At 44.8% G+C, this 17907-nt stretch overlaps 1 protein-coding gene across 6 annotated transcripts in view; it reads right to left on the bottom strand.

The window, feature by feature from the left end:
• CCDC171 (coiled-coil domain containing 171) overlaps positions 1-17907 on the bottom strand; it is a 259692-nt gene that overhangs the window by 227051 nt on the left and 14734 nt on the right. For all 6 annotated transcript variants that reach the window (XM_053301832.1, XM_053301835.1, XM_053301831.1 and 3 more), the window contains one exon: positions 2412-2558. In XM_053301832.1, the coding sequence (XP_053157807.1) occupies positions 2412-2558 (147 nt within the window). The remainder of the gene's footprint in view (positions 1-2411; positions 2559-17907) is intronic.

The raw sequence follows: 17907 nt of genomic DNA, 5'->3' as shown, positions 1-17907 counted from the left end.
CCCCTGGAGGTGGACGGGGCCTATCTTCATTTTTGTCCCAGGGCCCATTCCAACCTTGCTACGCCCTGCAGGACACCTTAAGCCACCAAGTTCTGCAGACATACATGCCTGAAGCTTGCTTGCTTTTTTTAAAGAGAGAGGAGGAAGCTGTAATGTATGTCAATAGCAGCTGCCTTCTTTTTCTGTGTGAATAAAAACAGGGTAGATAAATGCTAACAAGCCATTCTCTGCCCCTTACACCATCTCTGCCAGGCTCACACTGCTCTCCCATCCCCACCAGCACAACTGAAGCATGGCATGGTCTCGGCAGCACAGGGAGTTTACTTGTTCACTGCAAGCTGCTGAAAAATACGGGAAATTTCACTGCCTCATTTCACTGCCTCAAGAAGGGGTCCTCCCGTCCAGGCCACCTAGTAGAATCATTTCAACTCATTCTTAATCCTGCCCCACATTGACATTGCTGGCACTGGGCACAATGTTTGTCTGGGTGCCCAAAACCTTTTAACTTCCTGCCTGTTCCCAAACCCCCAACCATCACTGAATTTGCCTGGACAAAACAGGAGGAGATGGCGGCGAAGGTGAAGGGGTGTGCTCTGGGCTGGACCTAATTCCAGCCCCCCAGTTCTCCCCACCACCACCACCACCCACACACACTGCCACTTCCATGGTTGAAGACCATACTCTCCCTCCTCTGTGTGCTTGTAATGGAAAGAGGATGGAAGCAAGCGCTTTCTAGGGATGGTGCATGAACCTGTTCAGAGGTCCTTTTACGAGCCTCCGAACAGGTTCGAAAGACCAGCAGTTCGACCGGTTCAAAGGCAGGGGGGATATCTTTAAGGAATGGGGAGGGTGCACTCAGCCCCGTCGCATTCCCCCACCGGCAGCATACCTCCCTGCCACCCTCTTACCTCCATGGATCGGAAGTGACTAGAAGTACCTAACATGCACATGAGCAAGTGTAACGTGCGCATCAGGTATTTCCAGTCACTTCCAGTCCAAGGCAACAGGGCAGCAGGGAGGTATGCTATTGCCCCACCGGACTCTTTTAAACTGCAACACTGGCAGAGGAAACACGGCGGGGCGGGGCAGGGGCACTCTCCCCAGATCTCAAAGGTAGCCCCCCTTGCCTTCGAACTGGTCGATCCACCGGTTCTGTGCACATCCCTAGCACTTTCTCCCCATTTCCCTCTTCCACTCTCTCTTCCTTTTCCATTTGCATGCAAAGGGGAGCGGGAGGCAGTTGCTCTGGGGGCTGGCTCCTTTAGTGCACAGGGCCCTCGGCCTCATGCTCAACAGCAACCCAGCTGTGGGTTTAATGCAGCAGGCAGCCCTCCTGCCCAGCAGCCACCCAGCTGCAGGGCTCAATGGAGGCGATGGCGAGTACAGCCCAGGGAAAGGAGGTGGATGGCAACCTCTCCCAAAGGACGGTTAACTCCCCCTGCCCAAAATGCAAGTCACCGCCACAGAAAGAAAAAGGTGACAAGGCCAAGGCAAATGATTGGAAAGGGGAACCAATCTGCAAATAAAGCAAATTCTGAGGACCTGAGGCCCAGCCCTAATAGAACCCCCTAGGAACACCCCTGGCCAAAACACACCAGATAATACAATGGTGCGCTAGTGATTAATGGCCCCACAAACTGGAAAATGGCCTCAGAAACTGGATTAATGGCCTCAGAAACTGGAAAAGTGTGTTGGCTTCTTTTTTTTTTTTTTAGAGAGCATGAACAGTTTTGATTATCAAATTAAAGGCTGGGGGCCTTAGTCCTGGATCTTTTAAGTGTCTAACAACTTCTCAGCTGCTCTATCCAGAGCGCTGTTTCCTTAAGATCCAAGGTCAGCAGAAAAACCAAGGTGAAACTCCTTAGGTTCTACTTTTTCCATAAAGATGTGATTAGGGAAACGTTTAAAAGACAGGGGATCAAAGTGGTGGAAAGATATGTGAGTTTATAACGTCGGAAATATTAGGCATGAATCAGAGACCTAGTGCAAATGCAGTTCAGCGCAATAGCTGCCGAAAACTACCTCCACGGAGATGGGGCTCCAATGCATTCAAAACACAAAATTCTGGTAGCAGTTTGGAAGGGATCCCCATATGGTTACGAGGGGATATGACAACATTCATTTTCTTCAGCATTTACTGGTAACCCACATATGGAGACATCCATCACATTTACTCATTTACTGGTAACCCAAATACGAGACACCCTTAAACAAAGTATCACGAAACTCAGGCTTTGTGGAACAAAATAGGGCAAAAGCTGCACAAAACTCTGGATGAGATAGGGGTGAGGATGGGGATGTGACACTGTTCTTTGAAGGGTCAGGGTTCAGAGGAAACAGAGCTCAATTAACATGCTGTGGTAAGCAGCTATTGGATGCCAACCACAGAGCCCTGGGGAGACAGAACTTACCTCAAGTTCTTTTTTAAGTCGAGCCTCTTTTTCAGCATTGTATTCAAATTCATTAGCCTGCCGCCTCAATACTTCTGAGCAGCTACTGTGCTCCCGTTCCAGATCCTGTATTTTCTTGTGGGCGTTCTGCATGGCACTGTTGCTTTCCTGATGGCAAAAATTATTATTATATTGAAATTTCAGTCAGAAGCACAAAGGTCAAGAGACAATGAGCCTCCTACTTAAATGAGGTTAGGGGAGTGAGTGCTCCCTTAACTGCATTTAATTCATCGTGTGTCTGCTGCAGCTGCTTGCAGCCACGGCGGGTACACTCGGAGGAGGAATCCCAGTAATGCACCTCGCACTTGTGTGGTACATTATTGGGGTTCCAGGGGGTGGGGCGCCACATGACGGCGCTTCCCTGCACCCAACCCCCAGAGCTGCCAGGTGAGTCGCAGGCGGACCCCAGGAAAGCCGCCACTCATCTGGGTGGGTGATCTGCCCGCCCAGCAAAGGGTGAGTGAGAGTTTGCAGGGAGGGCCGGGCAGACCCGCTCTCCCCACAGACCTTGGAGGAGCTCTTCTTACTGATCGTGCCAAGGTTAAGTCTTGACTTCACATGATTTCTCAGAACCCTGGAGCAAATGCTCCCCACTGCCCTCTTGTGAGAGCCAAAGAAGAATTCTACTTCCACTTGTGGTTACAAACAAGTCATGACTGGTCACGACATCCAAACCAACCAATGAACCCTGGCTTATTCTAACCTGAGATCTTATAATAAACCATGATCTGGACCCAAAATTTGAAATCTGGAATAAAACAGGGTTAGTCACCTCTGCTACTACAACTCATAGTGGTTTGTTTCTAACCACAAGCAGAAACATAATTCTTCCAAGGCTTGCGTACAAAGGGGATTGGGGGGCATACACTTCCAGGGCCCCAAAGACTTGCACAAAGCCAAGGTTTAGTGTTGGCTCCGTGTGGCATCTGAACCAAACCAAAAAGCTGAGCTGAACCTGAACCGCGAAACAGCTTCAAAGAGGATTTCTCTGTGAACCAGAACTGAACTTGAACCTAGAATGTTTGAGTTTGCCTTGAACCTGCATCTGAACCAAACACAAAAAGTGGTAACCAGTTCAAAAGAAATGGTTCAGTAAGCAAGCACTCAGCTGCCTATGGTGCTGTAAGGATGTTATTTTTTAAGAAATATTTTTACAACTAGGTTAATTTTCCCCCCTCAAGTGAAATATCGTAGTATTCACTGTATAATGTTTCCCAGCCTGTGCGCTATGGGGCACTCACCAGTGGGCCATGCCGATTCACTTTAAGTCTGCTGAAAAAAAGGGGAGGGAGTTTCCCACTTTTGCAGCTGACTCACCCCATCATGCACCAGGAAGGAGGTGCATCTTTCCCGATGCATAAAGGAGTGAATCACCTGCAAGAGTTTAAACTCCTGGCTTTGCAGCTGACTGGCTCCTTTATGCATTGGAAAGGGGGTGCCCCCTTCCCTCTACAAAGCCAGGAGTTTAAACTTCCCATGTTTGGAGCTCAGCTGACGCACCCCATCTTAAATGGGGAAGGTGACACCCCTTTCCCAATGCAGGAAGGAACATGTCAGCTGCAAAGTCAGAAGTTTAAAGTCACGGCTTTTGGAGCTGATTTACCCCATAATGCACCAGTAGGATAAAATATATAAATGTTAGGCAGCTTCACTGTCTCAAAAATAATGGCTTCATAGTGAAGGGGAGGGAGCATGTTAAATCCACCACCACCACCCACACACACACATACCAATCTAAGTATGCCTTAAAAAAAAAGGTTGAGAAATACTGGTAGAGAGTTATATTGCAAGCAGAAGAGTTTGATATTATTCTCTATAAAAAGGCATCAAAACCAATTATTACCTGTTATTGAAACACTTTATAAGACATTAGCATCTGAACCAGAACTGAATTGGAAAGTTATAAAATACTGATTAACCTGAACTGAACCAAACTGTAATAGTTCAACTCCCTGCTTAAAAGCAAAGTCCAAAGAAAAGATGTGGTTTCCAATCCCTTAAACAATTCTGGCACCTAGAGCATGTAACAGCAACAAGCATCAATTCAATTAAACATTCAAGTTTAGGTGTTCTTTTATGCAAATTATTAATATTTTTGTTATTCACCAGCAACACTGGGGGGGGGAAGGAAAGCAAAGGATTACATGTGACTATTTGGGAAGATCTTTATAATTAATTCTCTTAGCCAGCGTGGGGATGTGGCAAGGCTATGCGTGCCTGAGTGGGTGAGCTTGAACCTGGCCGGTGGAGGCGCCTGATTGGCCGGGCGCCGGTTGGCCCGGCCGCTGCAAGGAGGCGGCAGCAGCAGCAGGCCTAGCCCAGCCATGGTTGTGGCCGCCGCAGCCGCAGCCTGGGCTGCAGGGAGGCGGGAGGCAGCAGGACGGACTGGCCCTGGCCTGGGTGGCACCGGAGGGGGTGAGTGGGGAATGGGCGGTGGGGGAGAAGCCCTCACGCTTGTTGCAGCCTGGGACAGGAGGAAAACGGGTGGCAGGGCGCAGCCCCGGCGCCCGTTGGAGGCCAGGGCGGGAGGGAAACGGGTGGCAGGGCTTTCCTGTTCACCGCCAGGGAGTAGGAATGGCAGCAGAGGGGTCCTTTTTAGCCGCCCGCCGTGGCTCTGTGCAGGTGGGGGGAGGGGGAGGAATGGAACAGGGGAGGGCAAGAGAGCGTGGGGCTGGAGGGAGGGGGGAGAGGAGAGACTGGGGCAGGAGGGAGAGGGAGGGGGGAACAGCCGGCCCGAAAGAGCACACAGATGCTCTGTGCAGGGTCGGCTAGTTATATTTATTATATTAACAGTACTAGATTTGATTCTGAATTTTCTTGTGACTCTTGGAAAACATGATTGTTAATTGAACGGTGTTATGTTACTGTTCTATGTTATTATGTGAATACTGCAAAGAAAAATAAAATAAAATATAAAATATCTTACTACTGAAGCAAGGAAACCTCCACGGGAGAAAAATTTGCAAGCACCGCCACCTTACAAGAAGGATGGCCAACAATGTACAGAATCTGAAGGAGCTGTATAGGGAACATTTAACGCCAAAGTGCTAGAGGCTACAGATTTAGTCAAACCCTCTTCAGATCTGCGATTGCAGCATATTACAATCAATTTAGAAAATGGAATACTGTCCCTTGGTTATTAGTTTGACTGTGTGCTCGGCATGCACCTTTCCTATGGCAGTTAAAACAACCTCTGCAGGGCATGTATTTACTACTCTTGCTTAACTATCCAATACAATGCTTTCTCTATCATTAATTTCTAAGCATGTTGGTCTTGTTTTAGCACAGATGCATATAGCTCCAGTGCAAGGGGAGACAATACACATAATTAGCTGGTTTGCATGATAAGAGTTCAATTGCAAGAGCCAGGTATTTAAAGCAGCACTTACAGCTACCAATTTAGTTCTCTCTGTAGCACTGCTTCTCTGTCTTAATCTCTGACTCAAGGCAGCTAAAGGAAAGGTTACTGTGGGGTCACAGTAAAAAAAGAAAAAGGAAAATAATCAAGCTGTTAAATTAACTCAAAAATAATATTCCGCCTGCACTGTTATGACAACAGGCCTTCTGATCTCATTGCTACCATCAGCTGGATTTACTGGTGTGGATAGCTTGACCCCCACGACCTGTTCTAATTGCAGGATGTTTCTTCTAGTGCCAAAGAGGTCTTTTCTAATCACGCAGCACTTCAGTCCGACAACAAAGGGCAAAGAGGCACCTTTTAAAGTGGTGGCTCTCTTATATGTGAAAGCAACTGTCCCTGCAAGGGCTGTTGTTGGTGTCTATCTTCTGTTTCTTTTTAGATAGACTGTGAACCCTTTGGGGACAGGGAACCATTTTATTTCTTTATCTAGGTAAACTGCTTTGAGAACTTCACGTGGAAAAGCGGTATATAAATATTTGCAACCACCACCACCCAGAACCAAGTTGAGCTCACTTTAAAGTTCTATATTTCTCAAGCTTGGATATTTATCAGATATCCAGAATCTTCTCAACCACTCATCCCATCTCTGCAAAGAGACCCCGCCCCCATATCTCATCCTTCCCTCACCCCCCTCTCTGTTTAGCTCCACCCATGCTCACCCCTTTCTCCGTTTCACTGCAGAAGCGACGTCCACTGTCATTTAGACACCTGGCTTGAACAAGTCTACTGACACTCAGCAAGATCTGGAGGTACTGGGGAGCACCGGACTACAGTTGCCGGACTACAAGCACAGTCTCCCACCTAAAATGGCAAGTGGCATTAACTTATGCAAGGGGAAAGGAAAGCAGAAATGGTGCAAGAATGATTTATTGGGGGGGGAACCTGTCCCAAAGCGTTTTGAGGTGAAATGTGTTGCTAGCTTTTCTATTGCTATTGATGTGGTGCTTCCCTTCTTGTTTGATTTCATTAACTTATGCAAGACCAACCACTGTAATTCAATATTGGTTCTTTTGGGTGAGTAGAAAACAACATTTAAAGACACAGCTGAGCCCAAGTGGTGTTAATACCATCTTAAGAAAAGGAGTGGTCCTGACCACCTTGGTTCAGAAGTGGGCAACCAAAATGGTGAGGGATCTGGAAACCAGGTTCTACAAGGAATGGATGAAGGAGCTGGGTATGTTTAGGCTGGAGAAGAGAAGACAAAAGGAATATACAAAAGCAGCCTTCAAATATCTGGAGGGCTGTACATAGAGAAAGAAGCCGACTGGTTCTCTCTTGCTCCTGAGGTCAGGAACCAACCACTTTTCCATTGTGGAACTGGGTACTTTGTACATTGGTAGATGATGAACATCAGTATATCAGCTAATCATGTCCACCAGCACTGGCACCCCTGTATCCCTCATGGCTATGCACCCTGCATCCCTGGATACAACCTTGATTTGAGGAAGGCAGCACTAAACTCAGGAGCAGTTCAGCCTCACAATCTAGGACTCTGAATTCCAAATGGCATGAAGTGTCCTTGGGCTGAGTGCTGCCTTCCTCAGAGAAATGCTGTACCCAGGGATGCTGGGGGACCAAGGTCATCAGTGCTAGGGACATGGCTAACCAACTTGCTCCCATTCATCTTCTACCCAAGCACAGTGTAAGTTTCAGAACACCTGAAGAGGAATCAAGCCCTCTGCAAGTCTCCTCCCTAATGTAGACGGCGTTTACGTAGCCACATGCACCAGCACAGAATTTGCAGATGTGTATAAAGTCTTGAGTAGCAGATGATAAATAGCATTTCAGTCCATCACCAATGTCAGTTTATACATATTATCCTTGTAAGCCGAGTTTCGGAAACAAACAAATCTGCCATTTCCAACTTGAGAGGAAGCATTTCAGCTGTCCTCAAACTACCCACACGCCATCTGTGCTTAGCAAAACTGCCTCTCAAAAAAAAAACCCTACCCATTCCCCTTAACATTGAGGTAGTTCTTAGGCTTTGGTCTTTGTTGTCATTTGCATTCCAAGGTTTATCCACCTGGAGAATCAAAGAGCAGGAATCACTTCTGCTTTGGCATTCAGCATCTCTTTCTGTGTCTATGCCATACACTAAAACAAGGTTGGGATGAGGTAACAGATCACGATCTGTTGGCAGGGTGGAAGGATGATATAAAATCACATTATGCACATGAACTACTAAAGGAAAATTATGAATTACATTCAGCGTACCAGCCTATATGTCAAATAAGCAACATATATCCACTCCAGGCATTAGTAGCAGAAAGAATAGAATAAAACCTACGTATCATAGAAACTGACTGTTTTACAAAACAAAATGATCTTCACATACATTAGCAACAGCTGAAGCTACAAGAAAAGACCACTTTCTTTGGATGCTCTAACAAAATTTGCTGAGTTGCAGAAATAAATTGTGGAACAGCAGTGGACTACTGTAAGACATGTTTGATTAAATTCAGGGGACAATCAATCTAATGCCCTCCCTTAGAGCAATTGTGTAAATCCAGAAATTTCCCCAAATCTGACTGGCAATGCACCAAACCAACACAAAGCCAATATTGTCAAGCTGAAGATTTCGGCTTCAGACCAGTTTAGTGTGCTGCTAACTAGAGATAAGGGAAATTTCTGGGTTTACACAGTGATTCTGTGGAAGCATGCACTCCACAGAAATCTATGGATACCCATGAGGCCAGCATTAGATCAATTGTGTAAAGGACCCATAGATCGCACAGAGTGGATGGTCAAAGTCAATAATAAACACATCCTAAAAATGGAGAATCTAAAACTCTTCCTCCACAGAAATGCTACAGAATCCACAAAAGCAATAGATTTACTTGTAACACCATTGACTACAGGAGATTGCATATAATTGCTCTTCTCTCACATGAGTTAATTTTATTTTAATAACCTTACAGCAAGACCCATGTAAACCAGGGGATCTAAAATCCCAGGTTGTTGAAATTGCCGATAAATAAGTTTATCAGACCTGTATTTTTAGGTTTGCCCAATTACTGGATCTCTCACACTTCCCAGATCCACATGGTTCTCACTACGAAGCAGTTAAAGTACAATTGGGTGAATAAACCCTTAGGGTTAAGCAGGAGCTTAACCATGAGCGTCTCTCCAACTAGCATCAAAAACAATCCATGAATCCAATGATTTAGACAGAGGTTCACTAGAGACTCAATTTGTTAAAAGAGCTTTCTGTTCAGAAAAATGGCAAGATTTATACTAATTCTTCAGGCAGTTATTCTTTATAAGGCCATCACAAGGGGCACTTCACAGAAATACTATCAAAGCCTTAGGCGTTCAAACTCAACTCCTAAAGGAAAAAATAGTTACTGAGCATGGATGCACTGATATTTTCCCCCACCAAACCAAAAAAACCGGGGGTGGGGGGTGGATGACATTACTCAGAATGTTATGCAGTAAATAGCTTCACACTATAAATCAACCTTTTACACCTGGGCCAAGCCAGTTCCTGCAAACCTCACAAAAGGTTGGAGGGAGTCAGGTTTCAAAATGTATGTTTAAAATACTTCTTTTGGCGTTTAAAAGTTTAAAAGTTGTGATGACAGGCATCCTGGTCTTCAACACTTCCACTGGGGTGTCTACCTCGGGCCTTAGGATTTGCTGAGGACGATCTACTATGTGCACTCAACCCCTCATGGCTGTGGCCCTGTCTCTGAAACTGCCTCCTGAGGGAAACCCACCTGCCTGACCCCCTTTTGAAAGAAAAGTTCATGAAAATATTTTGTATTTAGGTCAGAAAGACCTTTGACTCTACAGTGGGATCTTAGGGTCTCATCTGCCATGCTGTTGTTCAGTGGGTTGATTTTAATAGCAGACAGCAATCTGCAATATTATTGGTGGATTTAATAAGTTATTGTAATTATTTTATATTGTAAACCACTTTGAGAGTCTGGTATGGGCCAATAAATGGGCTGTAAATAAAACAAACACATACACACACCCCTACATCCAAGTACTGCACATACATTGTGGGCAATGCCTTTTATACATTGGCGCCTCTAGACCAGAGGTGGGCAACTCCGACTCGCCAGCTGTTGTTAAACTATAACTCCCATCATCCCCAGTCACAATAAATTATGGCTGGGGACGATGTCGTTCAACAACAGCTAGAGAGCCAAGGTTGCCCACCCCTGCTCTAGACTAAAACGCACTTAAAAATAATAATAATACTCTAACTTAGAATTATCAAATTGAAAGTTATTTGTTAGATTTATATCCCACTCTATCCCATAGGCTCAGAGCAGCTTACAACATTTAAAATTAATTAATTAATAATCTTGTCTCAAGGGGGCTTACAATCTTTTCAAAAGGGTGGGGGAAGAGGGAGAAAGATTTTTATTACATTCCTTAAGGAAAGTAAGCTTATGAGATCACTCGGCATTGCATGTATGTTCCTATCGATTTCTCAATGCTTGGATCAATATGAACCAAATTTGGTACAGTGTAGGGACATATAGGTACACCTCGACGATGTAGTTTGTGATGATGTTATCCACCCTGATTCAAGATAGTGGATGCATAGACCTTTGAGGTGCAAGTGGGCTAACTTGTGCATCATCTAACCAATCTGAACCAAATTTGCTACAGCTGTAGGAACACATAGAGACACCTCAATGGCATAGTTTGTGATGATGTCATCTATCCAGATTCAGTTTGGCAGACGGATAAATGTTTGAGGTGCAAGAGGACTAACTTGTGAACTGCCTAACCGATTTGGACAAATTTAGTCCAGTTGTAGGGATAGTGAAAGGAAGGTACACAAATTAGTTCTTGCCAGAACTACTTGTCAATCTTGTCAATATTTGGGGGAGGCATGGTGTAGAAGATCTAATAGAAAGGATCCAACCTGTGACAAATCCAAGTACAGCACAACAGCTACTCCTCAAGCAGTGGTGTGTTGTGATAGGGTGTGACATCTCTGCTCCAGTGAAGTGAACAGCACAATGCCTGCAGGCTTCAGAAGAAACACAGTTACACTACCCTTAAATCTGGGCCGCTAACCAGAAAGCTACTTTATATGTGTCCAGGGGTTTGTGCATACGCAGCAAGGGGTTCTTTTTGTCTTGGAACAGACCAAGAGCATCCCCTGTGTTATGCTCTAAATGGATTTTGAAACTCCCTAAGCAGCACGGATGGTTTCGGTTTGACAAACAAGTCAAAATCCTTGTTGGGGCATGTGATGCTGTTCTCTTGCCTGCAGCCTTCATCTTTTATTTGTGCATCTGTGTAAAAATCAACTATCTGTGTTTGTTCCAGTGTTCAAAAAAACATTTATCTAGTTATTTTAGTTGGATATAAAATTGTTATTTACTGGCTGTTTAGATACTGATTGGAAACATAAGAATAGGACATATACAAAAGGCAGGCTTGTGGTGGAGGGATAAGTCTGAAGACCCACCTACAGTCTCTTGGACTCATTAGTGGATCCAAGTGTTATATCAGCACCAGCCCCAATTGGTTTAGTATATTTTTAGTTTCATGCAAATGCCATTACATGTGTTGAAATCAAGCCTCTTGGGTACTTTATGTACCATTTTCAGTAACATGCTATCTCTTTGCATTTAAATTCCAGATTCCACTAAGTTCAACAGCATGACATAAGCCAGAAATAAATTATTTACTAACTAAACAATATACATTCTAAGTACCAATAGTCTAACAAGTTAGACTGGGAATTGAATTGAAATATATTATAAAGTTTAAATTTAAAAAAAAAAAAGTAGGAGGAAAGAATCAAATCACAACATGACATGCTGGTGAGCAAAAGGTAAAAAGAGAAGTGTATGAAACATTGCATGAAGTTTCAAAAGACTAGATTTTGTTTTACGGGAGGAGACAACATTTTTCAACATACTGTACAATTTTCCACAGTCCTCTAACACCAAAACAGTTGGAATAAAACATTTATTCCCATGCCTTTAATGGAACTTAAGCTTTGTAAATGTGAAATTTATGCTTACTGACTTACAGACCAGGCTGCTGCAAGTAAACATAAAGCTACTGTGCAATGCTGGGTTGTTCGCCACAAGATGATGCTGTTGTATTTGTTATAGAACCTTCACTCTTCCCTGAGTTAGAAAGCACTAGGCAGACAAGGACCCCAGGGGAGGCCCACACCGCAGGATCTGCTAGAAAACATGGCAGGTTATTTTCCTTGTTTCCGAGAGACAACTCTTGAAATTGTATAAGGCTGCATTCATTTTCTGCATTCTGCTATGGCCAATAATTCTTGAGCCTGTACTCTTCAGTTTACAGCTAACAATTTGAATGTTCACATGCATACAACACAAGGCAAGCATTTACAAAGTACTCACAAGGACATAACACAAAAAGACTCTGGCATTTGCCAGTCAGCATCTGCCATATTTTAATGTGTTGCTTAACCTGACTGTCAGAAGGAATCAGCATTCATACTTGCCCCACCAGAAATTATGCAGGCCAACAGCTGAAGAAAACCATGCCAATCTAATAAAATGTTCACTCACAGGCTCCTAGACCAGGAGTATATGCAAGTGAAAATGTAAGATACAAGCAGGCTAAAGTCCGTAAGAAAACTTTTTTTTTTTTTTTGCAGCTCTTCAAAAAAAGCGGGGGAGGGAATTTCAGCTACTACCACAATCCCGTTCTAAATCTGAGAAAACATCAGCTTTCAATTTCCAATTCAGCAGCTCCAACACATTTCTAAAGGGCTAACACTCACATGCTATTTAGAATATTTTGTCTGAAATAATTAAAGTGAAACTGGCCCACAGGCTGCACAGCAATGCCTTTGCAAAGAGGTTTATTCATTTATTATTATTTATTTACTACATTTATAAACCGCTCCATCCAAAGGCTTTGGGTGGTGTACAAGAAGTTGGAGAATAGTTGCAGTGAAGGCTTGTTCCACAGTCCAGTGTGCATGGCAGGGAGGATGAGAGAGCTGTTTTCACTTTTCTCACCTCCAGAAATATGTCTCCAACAGTCATATAGCTCTCAGGGACATATTTGTGGAAGCAAATGAGTGTTTGCAGGGAGGGAAAAGAATCAGATATCTCTTCCCAACCCTCACCAAACACTCTTGACTGCAGAACAAGCCTTCGCCGCAGCTATTCTCCAACAATTCTGTGAGGGTGGAGACCTCCTCCCCCCCCCACCTCATTTTGCTGCACAACATGCAGGACACCATGTTTAGCTTATAATATAGACATAAGAGCTACTTTAAGTTAGCAGTAATTTTGTTAATGCAACACAGAAACCTGCAACAGAAACTGGAATTCACTTATTTCTGTTTTCCACCACTCTGCCTGACACCTAAACTCCTCTCTTGTCACCTCCTTGATCTCTGACTCTATCGGGCTCTTCTCCTCCTTCTGGCATTCCAAGGTGTCTTTGACATGGATACAGTTTAACTTTTATTTAATAAAAGATACACTGATCTATGTATCAAAATCTTGAAAGTAAGATTTCTGATAAGAAATTGTGTCACAGATCTATCTGATCCTGAGATTCTAATCTTATGGGCAGAGACCAAGTCACACAAGCCTATTTTCTTTCGTAGCTACCACCTACCACACATTCAGTATATACAGCTTCTTATGCGTGTGAACGGGCCTGAAGTTCAAATGCCGCATCCACAATACTGTCAGCAACCCCTTTTCCACATGAAGACTATTCTCAATAGCCCCAAGCTGGTATAATACTCCTATTAACTGCCTCCCTCCTATACCAGCTACGGAATAGAAACACTTGTTTGCACAGAACTGCCTTACCCGATGATCACTGCAAAGACCACACATAGGATATTCTTGTTACTGTCTTATTTTATGATTTTGTGTTAGTTGCTGTACAAGCACTAAAAGGCACAAGAACAGCAGCCAGAATGTCATTACTATGCCATAATTTATTATAAATTAATCTTAATTTATGTAAGATTTGAAATGCAAATCTTCTGACTGAATGTTTTGGGAGATTCCACATGAATAGGAAAATGTGCCGAGGCACCCCAGGACTCGCTGGCAGAGTGGGGAAGGCCGTGCATGCTCATGGCATACACAGGTCCTCATTGCATGTGGTTGGTCCAGTTGGAAATGTATCATCCAAACTGCCCCACTATGTTTGCAACAGGCTACAGAAAAGGGGTCTAGAACTGTGGCAACAAACAATATTCCACCCCGCACCCATAAGAAATACAACAGTTCTAAGTTTATACTGAATTGTTTTGCTATACCAAATGTGTGTGTTTTCTATCTTTTTTTGTACAGAAAACAATTACTTTCAGCCAGGTACTAGCAACAAGGTAGGCAACTGGAGCGCAAGTGGAGGAGAACCTGGCTCAAAATTGAAAGGACACAGCATAGAGCCCATTTGAAGGTTTATACAAAAGCGGTGCATGTGGCCAGAAAAAAAAAAATCTGGTCTGCACACATTGCTTCTGCAGGTTCACGTTCAGCAGAGCTGTCCCAGGTTGTGAGGAGTTTGATTCAGGCTCCTTCCATTTCAAACCAGTCCCCAGAGATTTTGTCCTGCTGCGATGCTTTTAATGGGTTCTTTGTGGACAAAATCTCCAGTATTCGGGCTGACTTGGACTCCACTATTTCTGCAGTCTATTAAGATGGTGTTCAGCAATCCCTCTTGCAATATTAGGTTGGATCAGTTTGTGATGGCATCTGTGATGCCTGATGACGTGGACAAGCTGCTAGGGGCGGTGAGGCCTACCACTTGATCTCTGGGTCCTTGCCCAACTTGGCTGCTTCTATCTAGCAGGGAAATTGTTGGAGATGGCCTAGTTAATATAATCAACTCATCACTGAGGGAGGGTAGGATGCCTCCTTGTTTGAGGGAGGCAATGATTAGACCACTTCTTAAGAAGCCTTCTCTTGATCCTTCAGTGATGGATAGTTATAGGCTGGTCTCCAATCTCCCATGGTTGAGCGAGATGATTGAGAGAGTGTTGGCTAACCAGCTTCAGGCAGTTTTGGAGGAAACCAATTATGTATGCCCCTTTCAAACTGGCTCCAGAGAGGGCTATGGGGTTGAGTCTGCCTTGGTCTGCCTGATGAATGACCTTTATCAGGGAATCGACAGAGTGAGTGTGACTGGGTTCTTTTGGATCTCTCAGCAGCATTCAATACCATCAACCACGGTATCCTTCTGGATCACCTGTGGGAGTTGGGAATAGGAGGCAGGGCTTTGCAGTGGTTCCACTCCCATCTCTCAGGCAGATTCCAGATTATGGAACTTGGTGACGGTCGCTCTTTGAAATGGGGGCTATTATATGGAGTCCCTCAGGGCTCCATTCTGTCACCAATACATTTTAACATCTACATGAAACCACTGGGTGAGGTCATCAGGAGTTTGGGTGCATGGTGTTATCAGTATGCTGATGACACCCAAATCTATTTCTCCTTATCATCATCATCATCATCATCAGTAAATGGCATTCACTCACTAAATGCCTGCGTATGGGCATTTAGGGATGAGGGCTAACAAACTGAAGCTGAATCCAAGCAAGATGGAGGTGCTCATTGTGGGGGATTAGAATTTGAGGGATGAGTTAGATCTTCTTGTGCTGGATGGAGTTATACTCTCCCAGGAGGAACAGCTACGCAGCTTGGGAGTGCTCTTGGATCCAGGCCTCACCCTGGTATTTCAGGTGGAGGCTATGGCCAGGAACGTTCTCCATCAACTTTGAATGATTCGACAGTTGCATCCATTCCTTCTATGTTGGTGTATTCTGTATAATTTACTTCTTATCTGAATGTAGTATCATCTGTTTGTATGTATAACTCATCAATGATCATAATAAAGCTATTCAATTCAATACCTTGAAGAGAACAATCTCAAAACAATGGTGCATCACCTGGTAACCTCCAGGCTTGACTACTGTAATGTGCTCTACATGGGGCTGCCTTTGTACATAGTTCGGAAACTTCAGTTAGTTCAAAATGAGGCAGCCAGACTAGTCTCTGGGCTAACCCAGAGAGATCATATTATGCCTGTTTTAAAACAGTTGCACTGGCTGCCAATATGTTTCCAGGAAAATAGAAAGAAACATTGGTAGACTTACCATGAAGGGTTCTTTTGCAGGGTATAGGGAGGTCATCCTAACGTGATGACCTGGCCAAAAAATGATTTAGCCTTGGCCAAAAGAACCTCATACTCTGATAAAGAAAAAAAGACGCGTAGTACTAGGCTTTTCCGTAGGTGTCTGTTCATCAGACAATTCCCCTTCTTCCTTCTCAGACTCAGATGAATGTGAGTCTGAATACACAGGTACCGCTGGTTGTGGACCCCTTGGGGGAATCTGTTGTGGTATAGGTGTCTGAGGAACAATAGGTAAGGCTGGAGTAGAAGGAGGAATCAGTGCACTAGTTCCATCAGGTACTGGAATTGGTAATGGCTCAGCCCTCCTAGGCACCTTTGCAGGCTTCCCCTCCGAAAAGGAAGACAACCTGGGACGCCTCCTCTTACGAAAATAGCTGCTCCGCTTCCCCAAAAAACTCTGCCTCTCACCATGAGGAATGGTCCACCTTGCAAGGCTGGAGTCAGGGGAAGAGGAAAAGGAGGGACATCTCCTACGTCCTTGTCTAGAATGTGGAACAGAAATACCAGATACTCCTGGGGTAAGAGTAGCGCCCAACAAAGGAGCAACCACAGACAGACACTGTCTAGAAATAAAATCACCCAGCCATTGTACCATATCATGAGAAATATTCAGCCCCAGTGCTGCGCTCCCAACAGGTGGAGCTGGGCAAACTGGATTTATAGGCAAAGGACCCTGAGGAGGGTCTTGACCAGGCAGGTCTCCAGAGACAATCGGACCCAGAGGCGGGTCAGTACAAGTGGCATCAACAGTATTCAACAACAGACCCTGCGGGGGGGTCATGCGGCAAGGAGTCAAGCGGACACGTAGCCCCAAAATTAATAATGCTCTGCCCAGCCTGTAAGGGGACAGCAACGGCAGGAGCCAGCGAAACCAACCCCTGACTGGTGAACTTTGCAACTTGCTGGGCACGCTTTCCCCGACAGCTGAGGCTGTACTCAAAATGGCCAACGGCAAAGAAGGAGGCAGGGGGAAATCGGGCTGCTGCCCTCATACCGCTTGGAGTTGTAGCCGCTCACTGAGAAGAACAACTTGCGCCCGCTTGTGTTTCTTTGCCTTTTTGGCACCTCCCATCTGCTTGAGGTGCTTAATTTTCTGAGCCACTTTTCTGGGCGGGGAAGCCACAGCAGTGAGATCAACCGCCGACAATGAAACCCCGGTGGGCACACACAAGCCGCCAGCCTGAGGAGGAGCAATATTAATAGCCTTTGAGGCGGGAATCAGCACCCGTCTGGGTTCCTCGCTCCGAGTCTCTGAAAGGTGTCCCTCCGAGAGAGCCCCTTTCAAAAGGTCTCCAACCTGACACATCTCCATTTTAAAAGCCAAATTTTAAAAAATAATAATAATTTTAAAACTTTCAGAGAAAATCGGACTCCCTTCCCTTCCTTGCACACAGAAGAAACAGAAAAGGGAGAATAACCTAAGCAGCCTGAATAGCCTGAGTATCAAATTACAGAGTGAACCACTCCAAGAAAGCACTGTCTAAGATCAAGACAGGACTGGAACTGGGGCTTGAGTGACAGATGCCTGACTATATAAATAGCGCCTGAATTTTGATTGGTCCTGTCCGGAGCATGCAGAGGCTGACAAACCGTCACGTTAGGATGACCTCCCTATACCATGGAAAAATTGCTGGTTATTACCTTTAAAGCCCTGAACAGCTTGGATCCAGGCTACTTTAGAGAGCACCTTCTTCTGCATGATCCCCATTGCATGTTCAGGTCATCTAGAGAGACCCATCTCCAGTTACCACCAGCACATCTGGTGGTGACTTGGAACCAGGCCTTCACTGCAGCTGCTCCTGCCCTATGGAATGCACTCCTGCCATATATCAGCAGTTTAGGCTCACTGTTGGCCTTTAAGTGAGCCCTAAAAACTTACTTGTTTGGCCAGGCCTTCCAAGGTTTTTAAATTGT

This window comes from Hemicordylus capensis, chromosome 2 (genome assembly GCF_027244095.1).
Source record: "Hemicordylus capensis ecotype Gifberg chromosome 2, rHemCap1.1.pri, whole genome shotgun sequence".
Classification (NCBI taxonomy): Eukaryota; Metazoa; Chordata; class Lepidosauria; order Squamata; family Cordylidae; genus Hemicordylus; species Hemicordylus capensis.
This window is presented reverse-complemented; position numbering and strand designations above follow the sequence as displayed.